This window comes from Ixodes scapularis, unplaced genomic scaffold (genome assembly GCF_016920785.2).
Source record: "Ixodes scapularis isolate PalLabHiFi unplaced genomic scaffold, ASM1692078v2 PGA_scaffold4__175_contigs__length_147842914, whole genome shotgun sequence".
In the NCBI taxonomy this organism is placed as follows: Eukaryota; Metazoa; Arthropoda; class Arachnida; order Ixodida; family Ixodidae; genus Ixodes; species Ixodes scapularis.
The window spans coordinates 29,735,791-29,754,194 of record NW_024609879.1 but is presented as its reverse complement, the minus strand read 5'-3'; the positions used below and the strand labels follow the sequence as shown (position 1 = coordinate 29,754,194).

At 44.0% G+C, this 18,404-nt stretch overlaps 1 protein-coding gene and 1 pseudogene across 1 annotated transcript in view; both read left to right on the top strand.

Moving 5' to 3' along the window:
* LOC115331070 overlaps positions 1-1,659 on the top strand; it is a 71,084-nt gene extending 69,425 nt beyond the window's left edge. The window contains exon 4 of the mRNA XM_042293522.1: positions 1,591-1,659. Within this exon, the coding sequence (XP_042149456.1) occupies positions 1,591-1,659 (69 nt within the window). The remainder of the gene's footprint in view (positions 1-1,590) is intronic.
* A 40-nt stretch (positions 1,660-1,699) lies between these two features.
* The window catches only part of LOC115331065, a 118,066-nt pseudogene continuing 101,361 nt past the window's right edge, over positions 1,700-18,404 (top strand).

Genomic DNA, 18,404 nt, shown 5'->3' with positions numbered 1-18,404 from the left:
GCAAAACAGCGAAATAAGGCGAGTAACCATGCCCTACGCCTTAAAAACAACATTCAGTAAGAACCACCGAAACTGCTAGATCTTTGTGCACATTGCAATTCTAGAGCTTTGTAAATTCGAAGTTACTTCTGTCCGGTTTTATCAATGGCTGTCATTCACAAATTTGTTTCACACTTTATACGATGGTTGACATAAAAAAAGATTCATTGAACTGAACGTTTCCCTTTTACGTGAAAGCTCTTCGACGCGAATCTTCCGAGGTCAACTTTGCCATTCCCAGCGCTGCTCTGACGTGCTTTAACCAGAATTGCTTCGCACGCCTGGCTGAAACCTCGGCGCGCTGTGCCAGTAGGTTGAACAAAACTTCTCGCCCAAGTTAAGTTTCCAAGCATAATATGCTCAGAGGGCTAAGGAACAAATTCTCGGCGGAGGCCGAAACACGACTCCACGGAGATTCTTGTGAGCTTATAACAAAAAATCAAACAGTCGAAGGTGAAAAGATAATAAGACAAGCTAGAAATTGTATCTAGTTGAAATATTTTTGAACATTAGTTACTGCCAATTAGTCAAATCCAAATAGCTTAGACTTCCCAGCTTACATCTCCTGCTTCGCGTGTTCTGAATTATGACACAATATGCGTCAAGATTTTGCCAAGTCTTTCCTGAGACGAAAGAGGTGCTAGCTTCAGATGCTTACGTCTGTCAGCTTAGAGTCATTCCCGATTAGTGTACGAATAATAAATGTACTTGATGGGAAAATGGACAGAAGTGCATTCCCACTTTGGTGTGAAAAATGTGCCATTTTTAGAGCACAGCGAAGGTTAGCCTCTAGATTATGAACTTAGCCACCGAGAGCTGTGCAAGGATAATCCTGATTGCTTTATTTGAGATAAAATTGGCTGATAGTATGGCTGCATTAACTTTAGTCGAAACAATTTAAAAATTCATACCTAATTTTTCCTGAAGTAAATTAATATAAAATGGTAACAGCCAATAGCATATGTATAGGCATACAGGCATATGGTATTTATAAAGCAAAATTTACAATGAATCTGAAGATTCAAGGCTCCAGATTTGGCACCAAAAGGCCAAGATGCGATGTTTTTTTTTTATTGTTTTCTTTTTTATTTCTGGAATGAAATATGTTCAAGCGTTTTTTTTTTCAAACAAAAAAAAATATTCTATGCGACTTATGATAACAAGATTAATTACTGTGAGTGATTCCCTTTTACCCTCTTATTAGAGCTGCCAGAACTGAGTAAAAAAGACAGCCTAAACGTAGCGTTTTAACTAGCTCCAGTCAAAAGATTTTTGTGGAGAAATTAAAAAAAAACGGAGTGGTTTTGTTAATTAGCGAGATGGGGCTAAGTAGATATTTTTGAGATAATCAAAATACCCACCTCGAGACGCATGCTCGATTTCAAATGCAACCATACTACAAAAAACAAATATCCTAAAGCAAAAATCACATAATCCAAATCTATTGTAAAAACAAAAAACTTTCAAGAACGCCAGAATCGTCCGTTGACCCTTAAATAACACTCTATGTGCTCTTTTTGCATTTTAACTTAATTTTTTGATGCCCTTTAGGACCAGAAAATAAGAATGTCAATACTGGAGGTCAATCTATTGAACTACCAGGATGTACATTTTCTATAAAAGCTCATGGCAAAACAGCTAACACCTTGTACAGAAGAAAATGATGCGGTATATGTTTCTTTGCGCTTTGTCGGCTTTAATTCAAAATGCCACTGCGAGAGGTACGTATCTTTTTGAGTACAACTCATTGCTTTGTTTCTGACAAACCACTTAATTTGGAACTGTTGTAAGTTTAGTTGATATTTCATATACTAGTGCATATACACGCTTCTGTATTTACGAAGGTAATTCCAGAGAACCACCATTACGCTTTGTGCCCCGAATATGTTTTTGAAACTGAAAACAAAACATTATACGCTATGACATACTAAAATTTTATACTGACAGCTTTTGGTGTCTTTTTAGATCGTGTAGGACATTTTCAGTAATCTGAGTTTCAAGATCGTAATAAGGAGGATACTTACATAAAGACACGAATGTTTTTTACCGAGACAACCATGATTTCTATGAGGAGTTCCAGCCTATCCAAGGTGTAACTTGTCGCACAGCATACCACTCGCAAATATTCGTCGACGGATAGCTTTAGCTATGCGTTGACGTAACTTAGTCAGACATAGTCACAGGATGCTTTGTGAACAGACCATTGCGTGCTAGCTAGCATGTTGGACTATAATAAACAAATGAGGGCACAAAATTAAAACCTAAGCTGTTTAGTATCTGTTCGAAGACGAAAGTACCATTTTTCTAGTATTGACACAACCGAAAAAGCAACTTTCGACAGTCGAATTGATGAAGTCGAGCAGTGAATATGGGATGACGTCAACACCTCCATATAACAAGGTTGTCGTACTGATTTTTCCTCATCACTTACTCTGGGCGGGCGCAAAGCGGCTTGGGCAGAACGCTTGCGTCGGCGTTCAGCTGGTACACGTGTTCAATTATCGGTTTCATCTCTGCTCCACGACGGCTTTTGGTGGACGGTGTAGACAATTCAGGTCTACGGTTTCGCTATCCGAGAGGTGTTAGCGATGTTCAATATTGTTAAGCGAGCTAGGTTTTCAATAACCGCAAAATTAAACGCCATTGGTCATTACCGTAATTAGAGCGTCAATAATAATCTATATTGAAGCACTCTGAACTTCGTGTTTTCCAAAAGTGTCTGTTTTTATTTCATTAATGGAAGTACACCAACAATTTGTTACCCTTCAGTAATTTTTAAATAATATAGAGTTTTTTTTAGATCGTTTGCCGCAGATACATATCACAAAATAAGTGTTGTTAATTACACAATAAATCTTTTTGTGATACTACGGATATTACGTAAACTTATAAGAGTCAACACGCTTAGCTCTAATACCAACATCATAAATTGCAAATTTAGTTGAACTAAGTAAAGCTGCCGTGCACATTTTCTTTTCCTGGGAACTATTATTGAGTCTGCGCTGGAATGTTCCGTTGCTCAGCACACGGCAAGATCATGAAATGGCTGGCTGATTGTGTACTTTGCAAATATGTTTATGTCATATTGTTCACTCAAGATGTCATGATTATACCAGCTGGAATTTGAATCTGGGAGTTTTCAAATTTATTCATATTATGACGCCACACTTATCTAAAAATAGTCCCTCCTGTGTCTTTTGAAGCCTTAATCCAATTATGGCAGAATACTGTAGTCAATTTTTTTGTTTCTCATTGATTTCTGGTCCTCTCGTTAACATTTTTTTAGATGTTCGTTTTGATGAGCATATCGTTCCTAAAAAACAAAATTAATTTTTCTCAATCTTTTTAATCGGTTTGGACACTAAAATAAAGAAGCAATACACGAGATTTTTTTATAAATCTGATGCTATTTTGTGTTAGCTAGATAAAGACGCCAGCCTGACACTCATGTAGGGTTGGAGGTCAAGCTTAAGTAACACATATTATGTTTGTCCAGGAGACAAGCCTTATCACTGTCGCGAGCTGCGCTCTTGTCTACTATTAGCGCAACCTGCAGGTTTTCACTAATTACAGTTTTCTGTTCTTAAAGGGACCATGAAATGATTTTAAAATCGAGTTTCATCCACCGCACGTCGTAAAAGGTGTGAAAAGAAACACAAAAACACAAAAATAGGGAGGCCAAAAAAATTATTTGCTATAGAACTTTTAAAAGAAAACTGGACTCTTTTGCGCCTTCCTTCCTTCGCCTGTTCACTACGATGCATACGCAGAATCGGTGCACGTCAGCCGAATCCACATCGCCTATTGGGTAAGAGCCTACCTCACCAGCACCGCGATCGTAAACAATAAATAGCCGGCGAATGTTTCCTAAAAGTTTTGTTAAATAATATTCAGATCCACATTTTGTAGCATAATTAGAGATGTGTGGCGAAAATTGCCAAATTTGATAATGCTGAGAGCCAAGCGCCATCTATCGTGTGGTAAACGAAGCAACTACTGCGCGTGCGCAGTAGGGCAGGGCCGCCAGTTACTTGGGTGACGGCGACCGACGAACATTTATTTTCTTTGTTTTCCTTCCTCTCAAAACTCTGACTGACTGAACGTTTATTTTTCTACGTGTTCTTCCCGCGCGTGCCGACTTCAAGCAGCAAGAAAACAGTACTTAAAACAGACCACGACGAACAAGAACGCTGGATTCACCGACTCCGACGAAGCGTATAGGCCTAGCAGGCATTCCGACTCGGCGCTGCGTTGCTTCGTCGCAAGACCGTCTGCCTACGACCGGCTGGCGTGCTAAATGGAATATGCCCGCGCGACCCTTGTGGACCCTTCCCGTATTACAGTTTGATCACTGACCTCAATTCTAGATTAAGAGGTGAGGAGGTCAATCACTTCCCCTTGTTTTCCGAGGCAGTGTTGACGAACACTCGTCGAAAAGGGACTCTCGTCGATTCTATCTTCTTGTTTTGTGTGATATAGAGCTGAAATAAACGCCGTATGGATTGCCTTCGTAACACGGTATGTACACTTTGTTATTGGTATGCCATTTTTATTCTGACAGACTGCACGTCACTGTCGACCCCGGTCCAACCTTTCTTTGCCGAGTGTCGCGTCAGTATCGAGTTTCAATCGTAAAAGAACGGTCCCGAAGAGCTTACCAACAGCGCGAATACAAGACTTCCATCAAGCGCGCGCGTCCGCTCCGAGTGTAAGCAGGTATTTACGTGGCTCTTGCTGACACTCGTAGTTCAAACGCATCTTTTTTAACGTCGGCTCGCTCCTGCATCTCCGAGGCCGCGAAAAACGCCATCTACGTCGCTTTGCAAACGACTGACACGGGCCGGCCCTTCTGCCAACAATGACGGGGTGGTGACAAGACTCGCTGCACTTCCCAACAGGCATACCGGCGTATGGGACTAGTCCCATGCTGTCGCTGTAGCGCAACATATCTCATTGAATTTCGCTCAGCTGCGATGCGGCGATGAGAGACGCCGATTCAGGAAATACGTCGGTGACATCAGCGCAGTAAAACCTACCGGCGCACCCCAACTCGTTGCCGCTACTGCCGAGAGAACTTCCGGTTCCGGAAACGGTCTACGTCACGGCTTCTTTTGCGGTCAGTTGGAGAGAATGAAAAAGTCGATATTTCAATAATTTTTTGTGTAAAAGTTAATAAACCGAGACGAAAACGGATGCCTGTTCGGCATTCAGTGAACATTGACGGTTTAATGTAAAAGTTATCTGGAAAAAGTAAAAAGGTCATTTCATGGTCCCTTTAAAGCACGAGGTTTCTTCCGCTTCTTCGTGAATCATCCTGTCTGATTCAACGTCTCGTATTTTCTGATTATTGTGAATGGGATTGGTCGAAGTCTACTGTGCCATGTTGGATATATCCTGCCAGCCTTTCTCTTATCGCCCCGCTCCACTCCCAAAACAAGGAGCATTTTTGCCTTTTCCTCGTGTGAAAAAGGTAACGTTGGCGTGTTGAAAAACAAATGGACGCCTTAACACAAATTGATTGCAACACGACACAAATAAAATAAATGGCTCGCACGGAGACATGCGCTTACCCGCGACGTGCAAGACGGAAATTGTACCGCGACATGCAAGGCCCAGAAACTAAACTACATCTCCCTTTGGTATGAGCAGGCCTGAAAGCTAAAACAATTAATAATAATAATTGGGGTTGTGGGGATATTTATACAGCGTGTAGTTGGTCAGCCATTAAAGCTGCGATGAGTCACACGCTGTAGATGAGCAATTTAACCAGTGCAGTACAACCGCTAGCCTGGGGTGTTTAACGTGCACCAGTAGTGATACACGACCGCACGCCGGCACGATGCTCATCCAGATCGAAACGGGCAGGGGTGGGGCTCGAACCCAGGATCCCTGGGTTCTGCAGCGCGAGCTTTCGCACCACGCGCGTCGAGCTGGGTGTGCGCTTCAGCCCATTCGGCCACCGATCCCCTGCTAAAACAATTATACAATACTAGGGCTGTGTAATAATCTTAGACCTTCCCCATGTGTATGCTATTTTACGATCAGCGAAGAACAACGCTGGCTTTCTTGCGCCAGTTACTGTGGGGAGAGCTACTCCGCGCTCTCTTTGCACAATCAGTGCGCCTATCTCGGGGCCTGCGCTAACACGAGGCCCCGTCTCGGACAGCGCAGCAGTGATAAGGTGGTCTTCGTTTCTTCGGAGCACGTTTCAAAGCGCTGTAATCGCGACGCGCGTGCGCGTCGCGATTGCAGCAATTGCAGCTGGGGAAAATCTTGATTGGGGATTTCTCTGTGCCGCTCTACAACTTTCCAATTCTTACATTGGCCTTAAAGATATTGTCGCTGATGACAAGTGACGAGACGGCAAAGGACTGAGTAAACTAAATGTTTAATTGGGCGTACTTCAGACCCCCAAAAAATGAGAAAGAAAGATAACAACAGAGCGTCACGAGCGTCGAAGGCGGCGAAGCAGCACGATCGAACGCTGAGGCGAAACTGACTGTGGCTCGCCACGCGGAGACCATTTTGTACATGCGTGGTTTTCTGGAATTTTTGGCGTAGAAAGTTCGACGCGTGGAACATTCGGACCTCGAAGAAGCAACAGGATTCTCGAATTTACTAGAATACTAGTCGGGAGGAATAAACAAAAAGATGCGCCGCTCCCAGGAATTGAGCCCTGGCTTTTCGCGTGGGAGCCAGGTACGATAACCGTTAGGTCACGCGCACGCTGCCTACTTGGCCAGCTGCGCGCGCGGCAATATATTCAAAAAATATCTACTTAGTCTCAATTAACGAAAACACTAGGCAAACAAAGAAAAAGTTGCACTTTCACAAAACGTATTCAAACAACATACAGTTGGTTTCACTCGCGCAAACTCTCTGTTTTTTTTCTTTTTTTTTTAAGTTTGGAGCAAATTATATCGGACACCCTGTGTATACCTACCATTTCTGACAGGATTAGGTCGTGTGTGCTTAAGTTTGATGAAGCGGTTGTCTTCTTCGTTTGTTAAAACAATGTCGTGTATCTTCCGCAACTGAAAAACCAGCCCCACAATGTGGTATATGAGGTAAAGTACATAAAATTGAAAAAATAAAACACAGAGGACAAGCACAGGACAACCACTTTCATTTAGCAACGACGTTTATTTTGGACAAAGACATTGCACCCTGAGCGAGACCCCGACAAGGTAGGTTGATAAGGGGGAAGGCTAACAGGGAGATGGAAATGGTGATATGGGGGACGGAAAGGATACTTGGGATTTGGAAAGGTGATAAGGGGGAAGGGAAACTTTTAGGTGGAAGAGGTGATAGGAGAAGTTAAGGTTAAACCACGAGGCACAGGACAAACTACCGGGATGTTGTGTATTTACGGGGAGTTGCAATATTTTTTCAAGTTCAGGTTGAGGAATTCTAATTTCCGTCCTGATAAGGTTACTGAGGCCGATGAGATGTTGTTTTCTGCGTTCTGGATGAGAAAAGATTCGATGATTTTACGTCCGTGGCGATTGCGGTGTTCCCCCCTTGTCTTGGTTCCTGCGAAGTCAGGCGCGCATCCAATGCATTCGTTCGCGTGAACCGCGATCGGATGAATGGGGTTGTCGGTTCTTGAAGTGGCCTCGTTTCCGTGCTCTCTCAAGCGGTCATTCATACATCGGCCGGTTTTTCCTGTGTACTCGGCACCGCATTTGAGATGGATGGAGTAAACTTTTTTTGTGCAGCAGGTCCGGAAAAGGGCGGCGTGCTATTTTTCGCAAGCCGGCTTGGCTTCTTGCCGGTTGATCATGTTGACATGCTTGCCAATGTGATTCTACTGGAAAAGACAACTTTCGTGTCATAGCGTGATGCAATGGATCGGATAAGATGGGAAGCATGATGAATGTAAGGTATGCTGGCTATCCTTCGACTGAAAGGCGTTTTTGTAGTTGCTTTCGGGTTAATAAGTTGGTGGAAGACGGACACGAGGCGTTCCACCGGATATCCGAAACTCGGGAGTCGTCGAGTTTGACTCTTTATGCTATCTGTTGCCGAATGTTGACAGGATTTCCTTTTAACTGATGTGGGTAGCGCCTTGATGATACCTATCTTAACAGTCTTTGAATGAGCACTCCCAAAAGAGAGCACCGGCTTTTCTGAACGCTGACTGAACGCCCAGCAAACGCCCTCGTTGTTTTTTTTTTCACTCGCTGGTCTAGAAGTTGTAGCCCTTCTGAGGAAGGATGTTCCTTTTCGAATTTTAGTTTGCCTCCTGCGCTTTCGAACGAGGCCACGATCACCTCGACTTTATCGGCTTCAAGGTGAATAATCAAGTAGTCATCAACGTAGCGGACTACGGTGTATTCCGGGCTAGTGTCCTTGAGCTGTACTTGTATGGTCCTATCGACATAAGACAGGTAGGTTTCGCTTATTATAGGAGCAAGGCAAGACCCTATACACACCCCGGATTTCGGAACTCCCCGTAAATACAAAACATCCCGGTAGTTCTTCCTGTGCCTCGTGGTTCCCCCTTTCCTTCTCATATCACCCCTTCCACCTCCCAGTTTCCCTTCCCCTTTATCACCTTTCCATCTCCCAAGTTTTCTTTCCGTCCCCCATATCACCATTTCCATCTCCGTGTTATCCTTCCCCCTTATCAACCTATCTTGTCGGGGTCTCGCTCAGGGTGCAAAGTCTTTGCCCAAAGTAAACGTTGTTGCTAAATTAAAGAAAGGGGTTGTCCTGTGCTTGTCCTCTGTGTTTTATTTTTTTCAATTTTATGTATTCATGTTCAACCCGCTCGCCTTCACCAGTCCGAGGTAAAGTACCATTGTACTTCACCTCGGACTGGTGGCGGGTTGGAAAATTTATAAAGTTTACAAAATCCCTCTGGCCTGTGAAAAAATTTATATAAGCCAGACGGGCAGACGTGTAAACGCCCGGTCTCGTGAGCACTCTCTTTACTGAGCGGAGCATAGGTGCATCTCGCTGTACGTGGTAATTGATGTGGCTGTACGGCTTGGTTAAATAATATTCAAATACTTGCCAAACATCCCAATGAGACCGCTAAATAATTTCATGATGTCTTTTTATTAGAACTTATGTACCTGATGTTTGTGCCAGTGTAGGATGAATTACCTTGTCTGATTGTGATTTATTTCCTATTAATCAGACTGACACGATTATCTGATCACAACTGTTACTGTGGCCTGTCATGGTCATGGTCGCGGTTATTCGCACTCATGGTCGAGATCTATATAACATAGGTCGCGACCATGACTGCGACTGTGACTTTGACTGTGATGTAAAAATGTTCTATATAGTTTTTTTTCTTTTCTTTCTTCGCAGTCTATTTTGTTATGAAAGTAAACGACAGCCGCATGTCAGCGCTCTGTTTTTTTTTTCTTTTTTTTATTCTACTTGTCCTTGTGTGTAATTTCGTGATGTTTTTATTTGTCTAATTTTCTATTCAAAAAAAGCCGCGAAAGTAGAATAATGCGGTTTGCGCAGGTGAATTGTACGGCCAGAATTAGATAATGTACGGGGCGAATTGTCACAATAAGTCGAATAATTTCCTAATATTAGTTGATTAACTTTTTAATTAGTGTGCATAAATATAAGTTTTCAGATAAGAAAACTTGCTGAGCGTCATCTTCTAGTAATTTAATAAACATTAGAAAGATTTGAAGCACTTGTTAAATTCCTGGGTACGTTAAAATTACGACTTGTTCATCAGGCGCAAATCCGACTATCCGAAAACAATGATGGGAATTTTTCCATCTGCGTCTTCGGACTGCCCGCGTTGCGCCTGTTGTACGAGTGGAAATTTCAGAGCACCCACTGGCTTACCAATGCTTCAAATCTTTCTAAACCTAAATGATTCGGTGGTTATAGATAACGGCTAGAAGTTTTCTAATTGAAGCGATATATTTTTTTTTTCTCACTAATTCAGGAGCTAATCACCAAATTTGCGTCAAATAATTTACTTTGTCTCGACGACTATCACATTATATTATGTCCCTCTGGCCGTATAACGTACCTGTACAGACCGCATTATTCTACTCCGCATGGCTCTTTCCAAATGAATACTTTGGCATTAAAATCACACAACTTTTATATTGATGCAATGTATCGGGTTTTATTTGCACCTGCGTCGGCACATTTCTTGAATGCGCGAAGTTATAAAATCTCCAACATGAAATCTTGATGTCTTAAATATGCACATTTGTTTAAACCAATGTTTTTGGTTGCTGTATATGAGGAGAAAATAAAGAAAATCACATACAGTACTCGTTTGTGAGCTCTCAAGTTTTTTTCAATAACTGCTGATTTCACATCAGTTACCAGAATAATCACTTTAATGCTTCAACTATTACTTTGTCAAGACTGGGGACTATTCGCCAAATAATTTGAAAGAGAAAATATAGCTACTACATTTGTGCGACGAAGACCGAAAAATGTCGAAATTCTCTGTGTGTTACCTACAGCAATACTTACAAGGGGAATGGGCTAAGCTAGTCGGTTATTTATTTCGGGTGGACTCAGCTGAGGATAGTAAGGTCTCAAGGAAGGAGTGGCCATCACAGTTTTAAAGCAGGAAGACTAAAAAAAACCTGTCCACAACAAGCCAATCAAAGCCTTGAGAAACACATTGCTAGGCTTCACAAAGCCGGGTATCAAAGACCAATACTGGTTTCCGTATGCAGGGAAATCTTCAGCCCAGACAAGACAACAGATGATTAAAATAAATATACACAAACGAAATTTAAAAAAAAAACTCTTCGAGGTGATCCTGCATGTGCATGGGGTCGCCAATTAAACTAATAAAAAGTTCGCGAGCCGATAAAATATGCGACTTACGTGTAACTTACAGACCCAATTAAGCTTATTCAACGTGCAGGAAGATAAACCAAGCACAGACCAATAAGAAAGATCCATGCGGCACCAGACAAAAACAAGCTATGTTCCGTACAAAAAGGGGGCTATTTACAACATAGCTGTGACATACAGGAGCTGCTGTATCCGTCAATCGGCGTGATATACAAACCACCAAGCACAAGAATAAGCAGCCAACCTTAAAACCCTGACCGAACCGAGGCACCTAGCTGTCCATTGTCGATCATGCAATTGCAAAGCTCGAACAAGTTCATATCTTTGGACAGAAACCAGATTGCACGCGAGATCTTGCAGGCCCTTGCTATAAAAGGAAAACAAGATCATTGCCCGAGTTCCCTTCATTGACCCTGCAACATAGAAAAAAAAAACTTTATGGAGGACACCAACCTACTTCATCAGTGGATGTAAGTGGAAGGGAAAAGGAAAGGGTTAAGAAAGGGCAGAAGAAAGGAACAACGTTAGAAGAAGAGAAGGATTCATAAAATAATTGGTAGTCCAGCGGTCGGAAGTTTTTTCTCATCCACTTGTCCCTTCCTCTGATTAACTGGTTCCACCCGGAAAGCAATGGCTAATTGATAGCACCCTTCATGCCCACTTAAAAGGTTCAGAGAAGCAATGCGAGTTGCAGGTGTTTTTCCAGCCGCGACAAACTTATATATCTATTAATCATGGACTCTTACAAATAGTGGATGTTTTATATGTATGCTGCGCATTTATCTGATATATTATTAGGGCTGGGCAATTGATTATTAACTCAACGATCGATGGTTGAATGCTTCGACATCAATTAATTTTCACCCGTTATTCGGTAAAAATTGGCAAACCAACAAGCAAATTAAAAATGCAATGCTATCTTAGTACAGACGTGGACGTGCAGACCTGTATGAAGGGAAGCTTTAGGTAAAATTTAGCCTAAAAACAGTAGGGGCAAGACTCGTACCTCCAGTACACTGCAGAAGGTTACACGCTGACCTTAGGGAGACTAGGGGGGGGGGGGGGGACGAGCACCCTCCTACCCCCCCCCCCCCCCCCTAAGGTCCCCAGGTTCGACTTTGGTTTAATAAAATCATTGATATACAGCAGCCAAAAGTTAAGTTTTTGGTGATATAGCAAATATTGCGTCAACAAAATAAATCTGGGCAACGTTTCGACCGTAACGTCATATCGCAACAGAGTCCTCCTCCTTCCCCCCCCTCCTTCAGCCGAATACATATCCCTTCCCACCCCCACCCCCCCCCCCCCCCCCCACCCCCCGCTCCAGGCCAGACCCATAAATCAGCCCCTACGGGAGAGCGCGTGAGAGCACAACATCGCTTCGTCCACAGCGCGGCATCACCGTGAGCCTTCGAACTGACCACAGCGGAAGTAAGCTCCGCCTGTCGGACGTGGTTGAAGGATGGTATGAAGGACTGTGGCCACTCGTGCTCGATAGTGGCCGGGATAAGTCGAGCGGTGCGTTTTCGAGGACGAGTAAAGTTTCGTGTTTGGGACAAAGCCGTCGCAGTGTGCACGATTACGCCGCTCGTTCCGCGCAAAACATTATATGACGTGTTTTCGACGACTAGTGGAGATAGCGCGATTATGACAACGTCAATCTACCACGACCATCCTGTGAATGATATTAAAGTAGAGACAGATGCAGACGCAGACGTTAAAAGGCTCTTTTTTAGATTCTAGAACCCAGGCAATAGGGTAAGAAAACTAGCGGCGCGTCCGATTTGTTACGATCACGCGGCACTCCTGGAGGTATATCCTATTTGTTCAAAGAGTTGTTTTTTGTGTCTGTGTGTTTTTTTTTTTTTTTGCGGACACACTTGATCTTTTTTTTTTTTTTAGTCTTAATTTGTAGCGCCACTCGGTCGGTGTCAGGGGCACTAAACGTTTATGGGCACACTGCCTTTCCCTGAATACCTGCACACCAGGCGGCACTGTACAATAAAAGTGCAATAAAAATGCAATACAATACAATACAATCGTTGTTGCGTTTGACGACGTGGGCGATTGCTAAAATTGAAAGGATGGTATCAGTGCATCTATGCTATGTTTCAGCTCTAGCTTTAATCGTGTCACGACGATGCACTTTATTGCGTGTTGAAAAGAAAAAAAAAATCTTGTTCTCTAACTTCAAGATTGACGTGTATAAAATTGATTTGGAATTCAACCTGGGGTTCAGTTCCTACGTCGCGGACACCAGCTCCCAAAATTAACGTTGCTTCCTTAGTTCGTCCGTGTTTTTTTTATGGAGTTTGTTCAGAAATATTACGTAAACCATGTGTTCAAAGGCGCATATATACCCGAAAATTAACGTTAAACGTTAGCAAATGATGCTGCTCTGAGATACAAAAAAAAAAGAAATAAAAACTATCATTCTAGTCAATAAATAATTTATGCAGTACCAATTTGGCCTGTATCACGGAAGTCTGGATTCAAGCTATAATATATAGTCATATTATTCGACGTCCGAATGTCCGAAAGTGTCGCATATAAATTATTATTTCAGTCAATATTTAATTGAATAAAAACTCTACTGTCATTCGTTCCATCAGGCTTCTCCGCTGTCCAGAGGATTCGGATGTGTGCGTTTTGATTTTAAAATTAAGCGATGATACGTAGTATAACACTGAGCCTGAAATCGTAGCGCGCGTTAGAGACCGTTTTCAGTCGACGGCCGCGGCATCTTTTATTTCATGGAGATCTTCCACAGTAAAATTGTTCAGACAATTGCTAAGCATAACAGTACTTCAAGAAGCCAGTGAACGCGCAAAGTACAGCAAAAAAAAAAATTTAATTGTGGAACACACCAGCGGTGATGTTTCCTTCTAAAAACATGCAAACAATATTCGATCCGGAAGTGTTCCCTGCAACATATCATGACGGCCCGAAGTGACCCCAATGCCATGTATGATACAGATTAGAGCGAATATTTCTGCCACGACTCTTGTAGGACGGTAAAGAGGTTTTGTATTTTGCTATTAAGTTCAGCTTCATTGATGTTTTTACAGGTGAATCCCAAAACTTCGAAGTTGCTTATCCAAAGCTTCTTGAAAGCAGAGGCCTTTCGAGTGCAAAAGTGATCCACATCAAAGAGGGCTTAACACTTAACTTGGAAAAATGTTCAATACTCTCCGAAAACTTGGTTCTAACAGACCTCAGAGGCAAGGAGCCAGTTGTAACTCCGGTAAGCATTACATTTTAAACATGCCTTACTATTCAAATAGAGCCGTGAATCTTACCTGCATGATTTAAAAATATAAAAAAACTAAAAAACATTACCGCATTTTGGAGGCGATGCACTCCACGTGGAGCGCTTAAGTCACCCACTGCACTTAAGAAGACGCATGCTGAATTGTATGCTTTGTGTTTAAAACATCAGCAAAGATATATAAACAAATTACACAGCCTAGATAGGGATACGATGTAATAAATTAATTTACAACGAACAAACAAAATGTTTAGAGCTATATTGAAGGAGCGAATCGAATTTGTAGTTTGCGCCCGCGAAAGCCGCCACCAGTCACGTCGTAGACCTGTGCGCCACCGCGCTGCGCCAACGCCGCCACAAGTTCAGCATGGAACACATGCGCTGTGAAACTGGGCGCAGGGAACCACTCGCCGGTCGCCGCAAAGGCGCACCGCACGCGCACCGAGCAGCTTTATCTCTATCGACTATTCGCAACTCCAACGCCCTATAGGTGGCGGGGCGGTAGTTCCAAGATGGCGGAAGAGACGGTCATAGATTCACCAGGATATCCCGCGCGCCTGCTCGCGCTGACGCTGTTCAGCGCGCTCAAAATTATTCATTGGTCTACAAATGCGAAGCGGTTATGAAGGGATCATATTACAGGTGACGTAGATGCTGATGCACGTTAGGAAAACGAGCATGCTGTTATTTAAGAGTTGCAGAAACCTCAAAAGGCGAAGCATTGGGGTGAGCGAGCGCGTTTTAGGTACCGGCCAGGTTACTGTTTGTGGCAGAATATTTTTGAGGGCGATGAAGATATGTTTCCGGCTTTGCCTGGCCATTAGTTCTCTCAAAAAAGAGCCGGGAACGCTGACTGTCAAGCTTCGGAAGAGCAGCGTTCACAGTATTGGTGTCTTCGCGTCACAGGCTCACAACTCGCTGCTTGCCGTCTCGGTGTTAGTGTATTGCAACACGTAATCAAACTGCTCTATGGTTATTGATAGAAAGTTTTTTTACCGCAGGCTACCGTGCGGTGTAGATGACAACCGCAAGCTCGCGTGTGCCTTTGAAGTACAATTTTCAGTGCGCGCCACGAGCGTTGCCGTGCTTATCATTCTAAAAAAAATGTAGTAGTCCTTACACCCCTTGGTACATATACGACACTCCAAAACTTCAGTTCGCCGCGCAGTCCATCGACGTCAAACTGACGGCCCCAACTTTTACCAGAGGCTTGATGACTGTGCATTATAAGATATTAAACAGCTTAAGTACGCATCAAAGAGTAACGAAAAAAAACGAGGTTTTGCAGTAGGGCCAAGAAAACCCCGATTATTATTATTTTTTTTACAGTCATTCACACTTACTTGGATTATTTTAAAAAGTTGCACAACTCGGCTAACAAGTCGCTCGTGAAAGTTGGTAGCACTGGTTGAACGTCAGTGCGCTGTACGTCCAAACGAAGTTTGGGGGTGTCGTACGCTCTGCGAAAGCTGCCTATTAACTTAGCCGGCGTGTTTAGGGGTTTCATTTATCGCTTTATCAAAAATAAATATTTTAATGTACCGTACATTTTTTGCACCGCGTTATTTGCAGCATTTCGGTCCCTCTGGCCAAATCTGCACGTTCTGAGCTCTCGTCACAAACGGCTGCGAAACACAGAACCGCTTAATATGCTTCTAGCCTTTCTTTATTTGCTTTGTAATCACCTGAAAGCAAGTACGGGTATTCTGTCTTTTTGAAGTGCCTGGAATAAATGGTCATGTTCCTTGTAACGGCCTTAAAACGCGAACCCTTTCCCGATTTGTATTGCTCGACATACCGTTGCGCGACGAGTTTTCTCCTACTTGTGGCAAAGAATAGACTTTCCGTAGACCGTACTATAGAGTTCTTCATTATTAGTGGGAGGGTTTTTCGTCACGTTGAGTACAGATTTAGCTGGCGGCCATGCACAAGACCAGAAATCCGCAGCGTATGCGATACACGAAAAGTCCCTAATAAAATTAGACATCCCGGTCCTTCGTGGAAGGCTGTTGCAAGTCGGAGCACAAGAGTTCCTTTTTTAACGCGTTCACATTTTTCGTTAAAACGGCTTCACGCATCAAGGCCGACAGTCCCTGCCACCGTTTCCGCGCCGCCGCCGCCGCCGCCGTCCCCGCTCCTCTGGTTCTCCGTTCGTCCGCGAAAGGGCGCGCGGCGCGCTGGAGTTGCGAATATCCGAGGGACACGGCACCGCGCGGAAGTGACGTAGAGACGCCATCACCGGTTGCTATGTTGCTATGATGTTGCAGCGCGGCGCCCGTTTTCGTCGCTAATGTGTCCCCTGCCTTAAACATGGAACAGATGAGCGGTGAAACTGGACGCAGGGCGGCTCTACGCATTACGTACCACCTGGCGATGCGATACACGGCGATATCAGTGTATCCAAGACACATGCACGCAAAAGCCCGTCGCGCGATCGGTACATAGTTGCTGGGCCACCATTGGCACCGATCGTAGAGTGACCGGCAGTACCTCAATTTGAAACGCAATATTTATACCCAACGCGTAAATTAAAGTACTCAGACTAAAAATAATACAAATAACACCGGAACAAACGGCCTTGTTCTAGCATTATATCATTATGTCGAAGAAAGCATTACCGCAAAACGTATGTTCACACCAATACCAACGACGTGTTTGCTTTTTTGTTTTTCAACCCCATAAACGTAACATAAAAAATTAAAAATGGAAAAAGTTCCAATGAATAATTGTGTCGACTGTAGAAACATTCATTTTAACATTGATATTCAACGTGTCTAACATCGCTGAGACAGCTGGGGGCGCACGGCGTGTCAGTCCTGAAGAAAACGTACCGCAGAACGTATACGAACCCCAGAACGCCGCTAGGAAGGAATTCAGGGGTCCGAAGAGGCCCAGATAGAACGTGAAAGGCTGGCGCCAATCGCTTGTATGAGACGCGACCAGTTTTCATGAGAGTCTTGGCACTTTCGTTCGAAAGTACATGGAGAAGCTTCATCGAGTTTATGCCAAGGAAGGCACACCGAATAGAATAATTACTAGGTGTTATGACTGTGCCATTGAAATGACCAGTTACAAAGCGTTCTCCCCGAGCGCCATAAAAACCTTATGCATGAAAGAAATGCCTACCAACGCAGTTCAAAGTACTAACCTAGCAGAGATATTCCGAAACACACAACACGTTTCTTCGTCTCCCGGCGGCATCGAATGTTTGGCTCGACAAACCTGACGACGTCAAAGGTCTTTCCTGTACAAAGTGCACCGTCTCGCCATCCTTTCTACAGCCCTCGTGTTAACTCCTTCATCGGCTGTGGCAGTAACATTCCGGCAAACAGATTCCCCACCTTCAACTCAAACCACCAAAACCAAACCAATCTCGCTCGGAGTCAAACCGCCGCTTCTCGGCACTGTCGTTGTTGTTCGTGGAGACCCGCCTGTTGCTAGTTCAGATGGTGATTTCACAACACCTTCCGTGCCACTCCTGGGAGTTCAAATAACTTCGCAGACGACTCGACCATTCTCAGAGAACGTTTGGGACGCACACAGCCCAAACCCCAACCGAACCGGTCAAACAAACGATCGCCATATTTGCTTCTCCGCCGCTCGCCGCTAGGCACACCGCGCGCAAACATCTGGCCGACCAGATTGGAGCGGCACTGCGCCGCAAGGTGCGCACGTCAAAGTGACGTAGCGACGCCGGCACCGGTTGCAATAGAAGCTGCCGCTTGCTGCCGCGCGACGCCCTTTTGCACCCGTCATGTGTTCCCTCCCTGCTTTACGCCGGAGTCGTTCAGCGCCGCCGCTGAAATCACCAGAACACCGCCGCCGCCCCTACCCTTTGGGTGTCAAGGGCCGGCTGACCGCGTCTGTCCATGCCGTCACCGGTAGAGAACACTGCGGCGCATTACCACTAGGGGTGTCGCGAACCGGCCGCGGTTCGAGGTCGACCAGGTTCGACTTTTTCGAACTTTTAGTGGAAAGTTCGTCGAACCTTGTATTGAGGTTCGACTTGTGTGCGCATGCGCGACAGGCTGGCCAGTTGGCTTCGGATTGGATGGTAATGGCTAAGAGATGAATTAAGTGCAGCGCTGATCGGCTATTTCAGTGAATACAGTACTAAAATTTAATTCATTAACTTCTTCAGTGAATAGAATTAGTTTGTTTTAATTGCAGCTGTTCACACAATAAAATAACCCTTTGCATAAAAAAACATTCTCCAAACCTAGACATGCTTGTATCAAGATCTGGCCACACTGTCCACAAAGTCGAACCGGTCGAATATGGTGAAAAGGTCGAA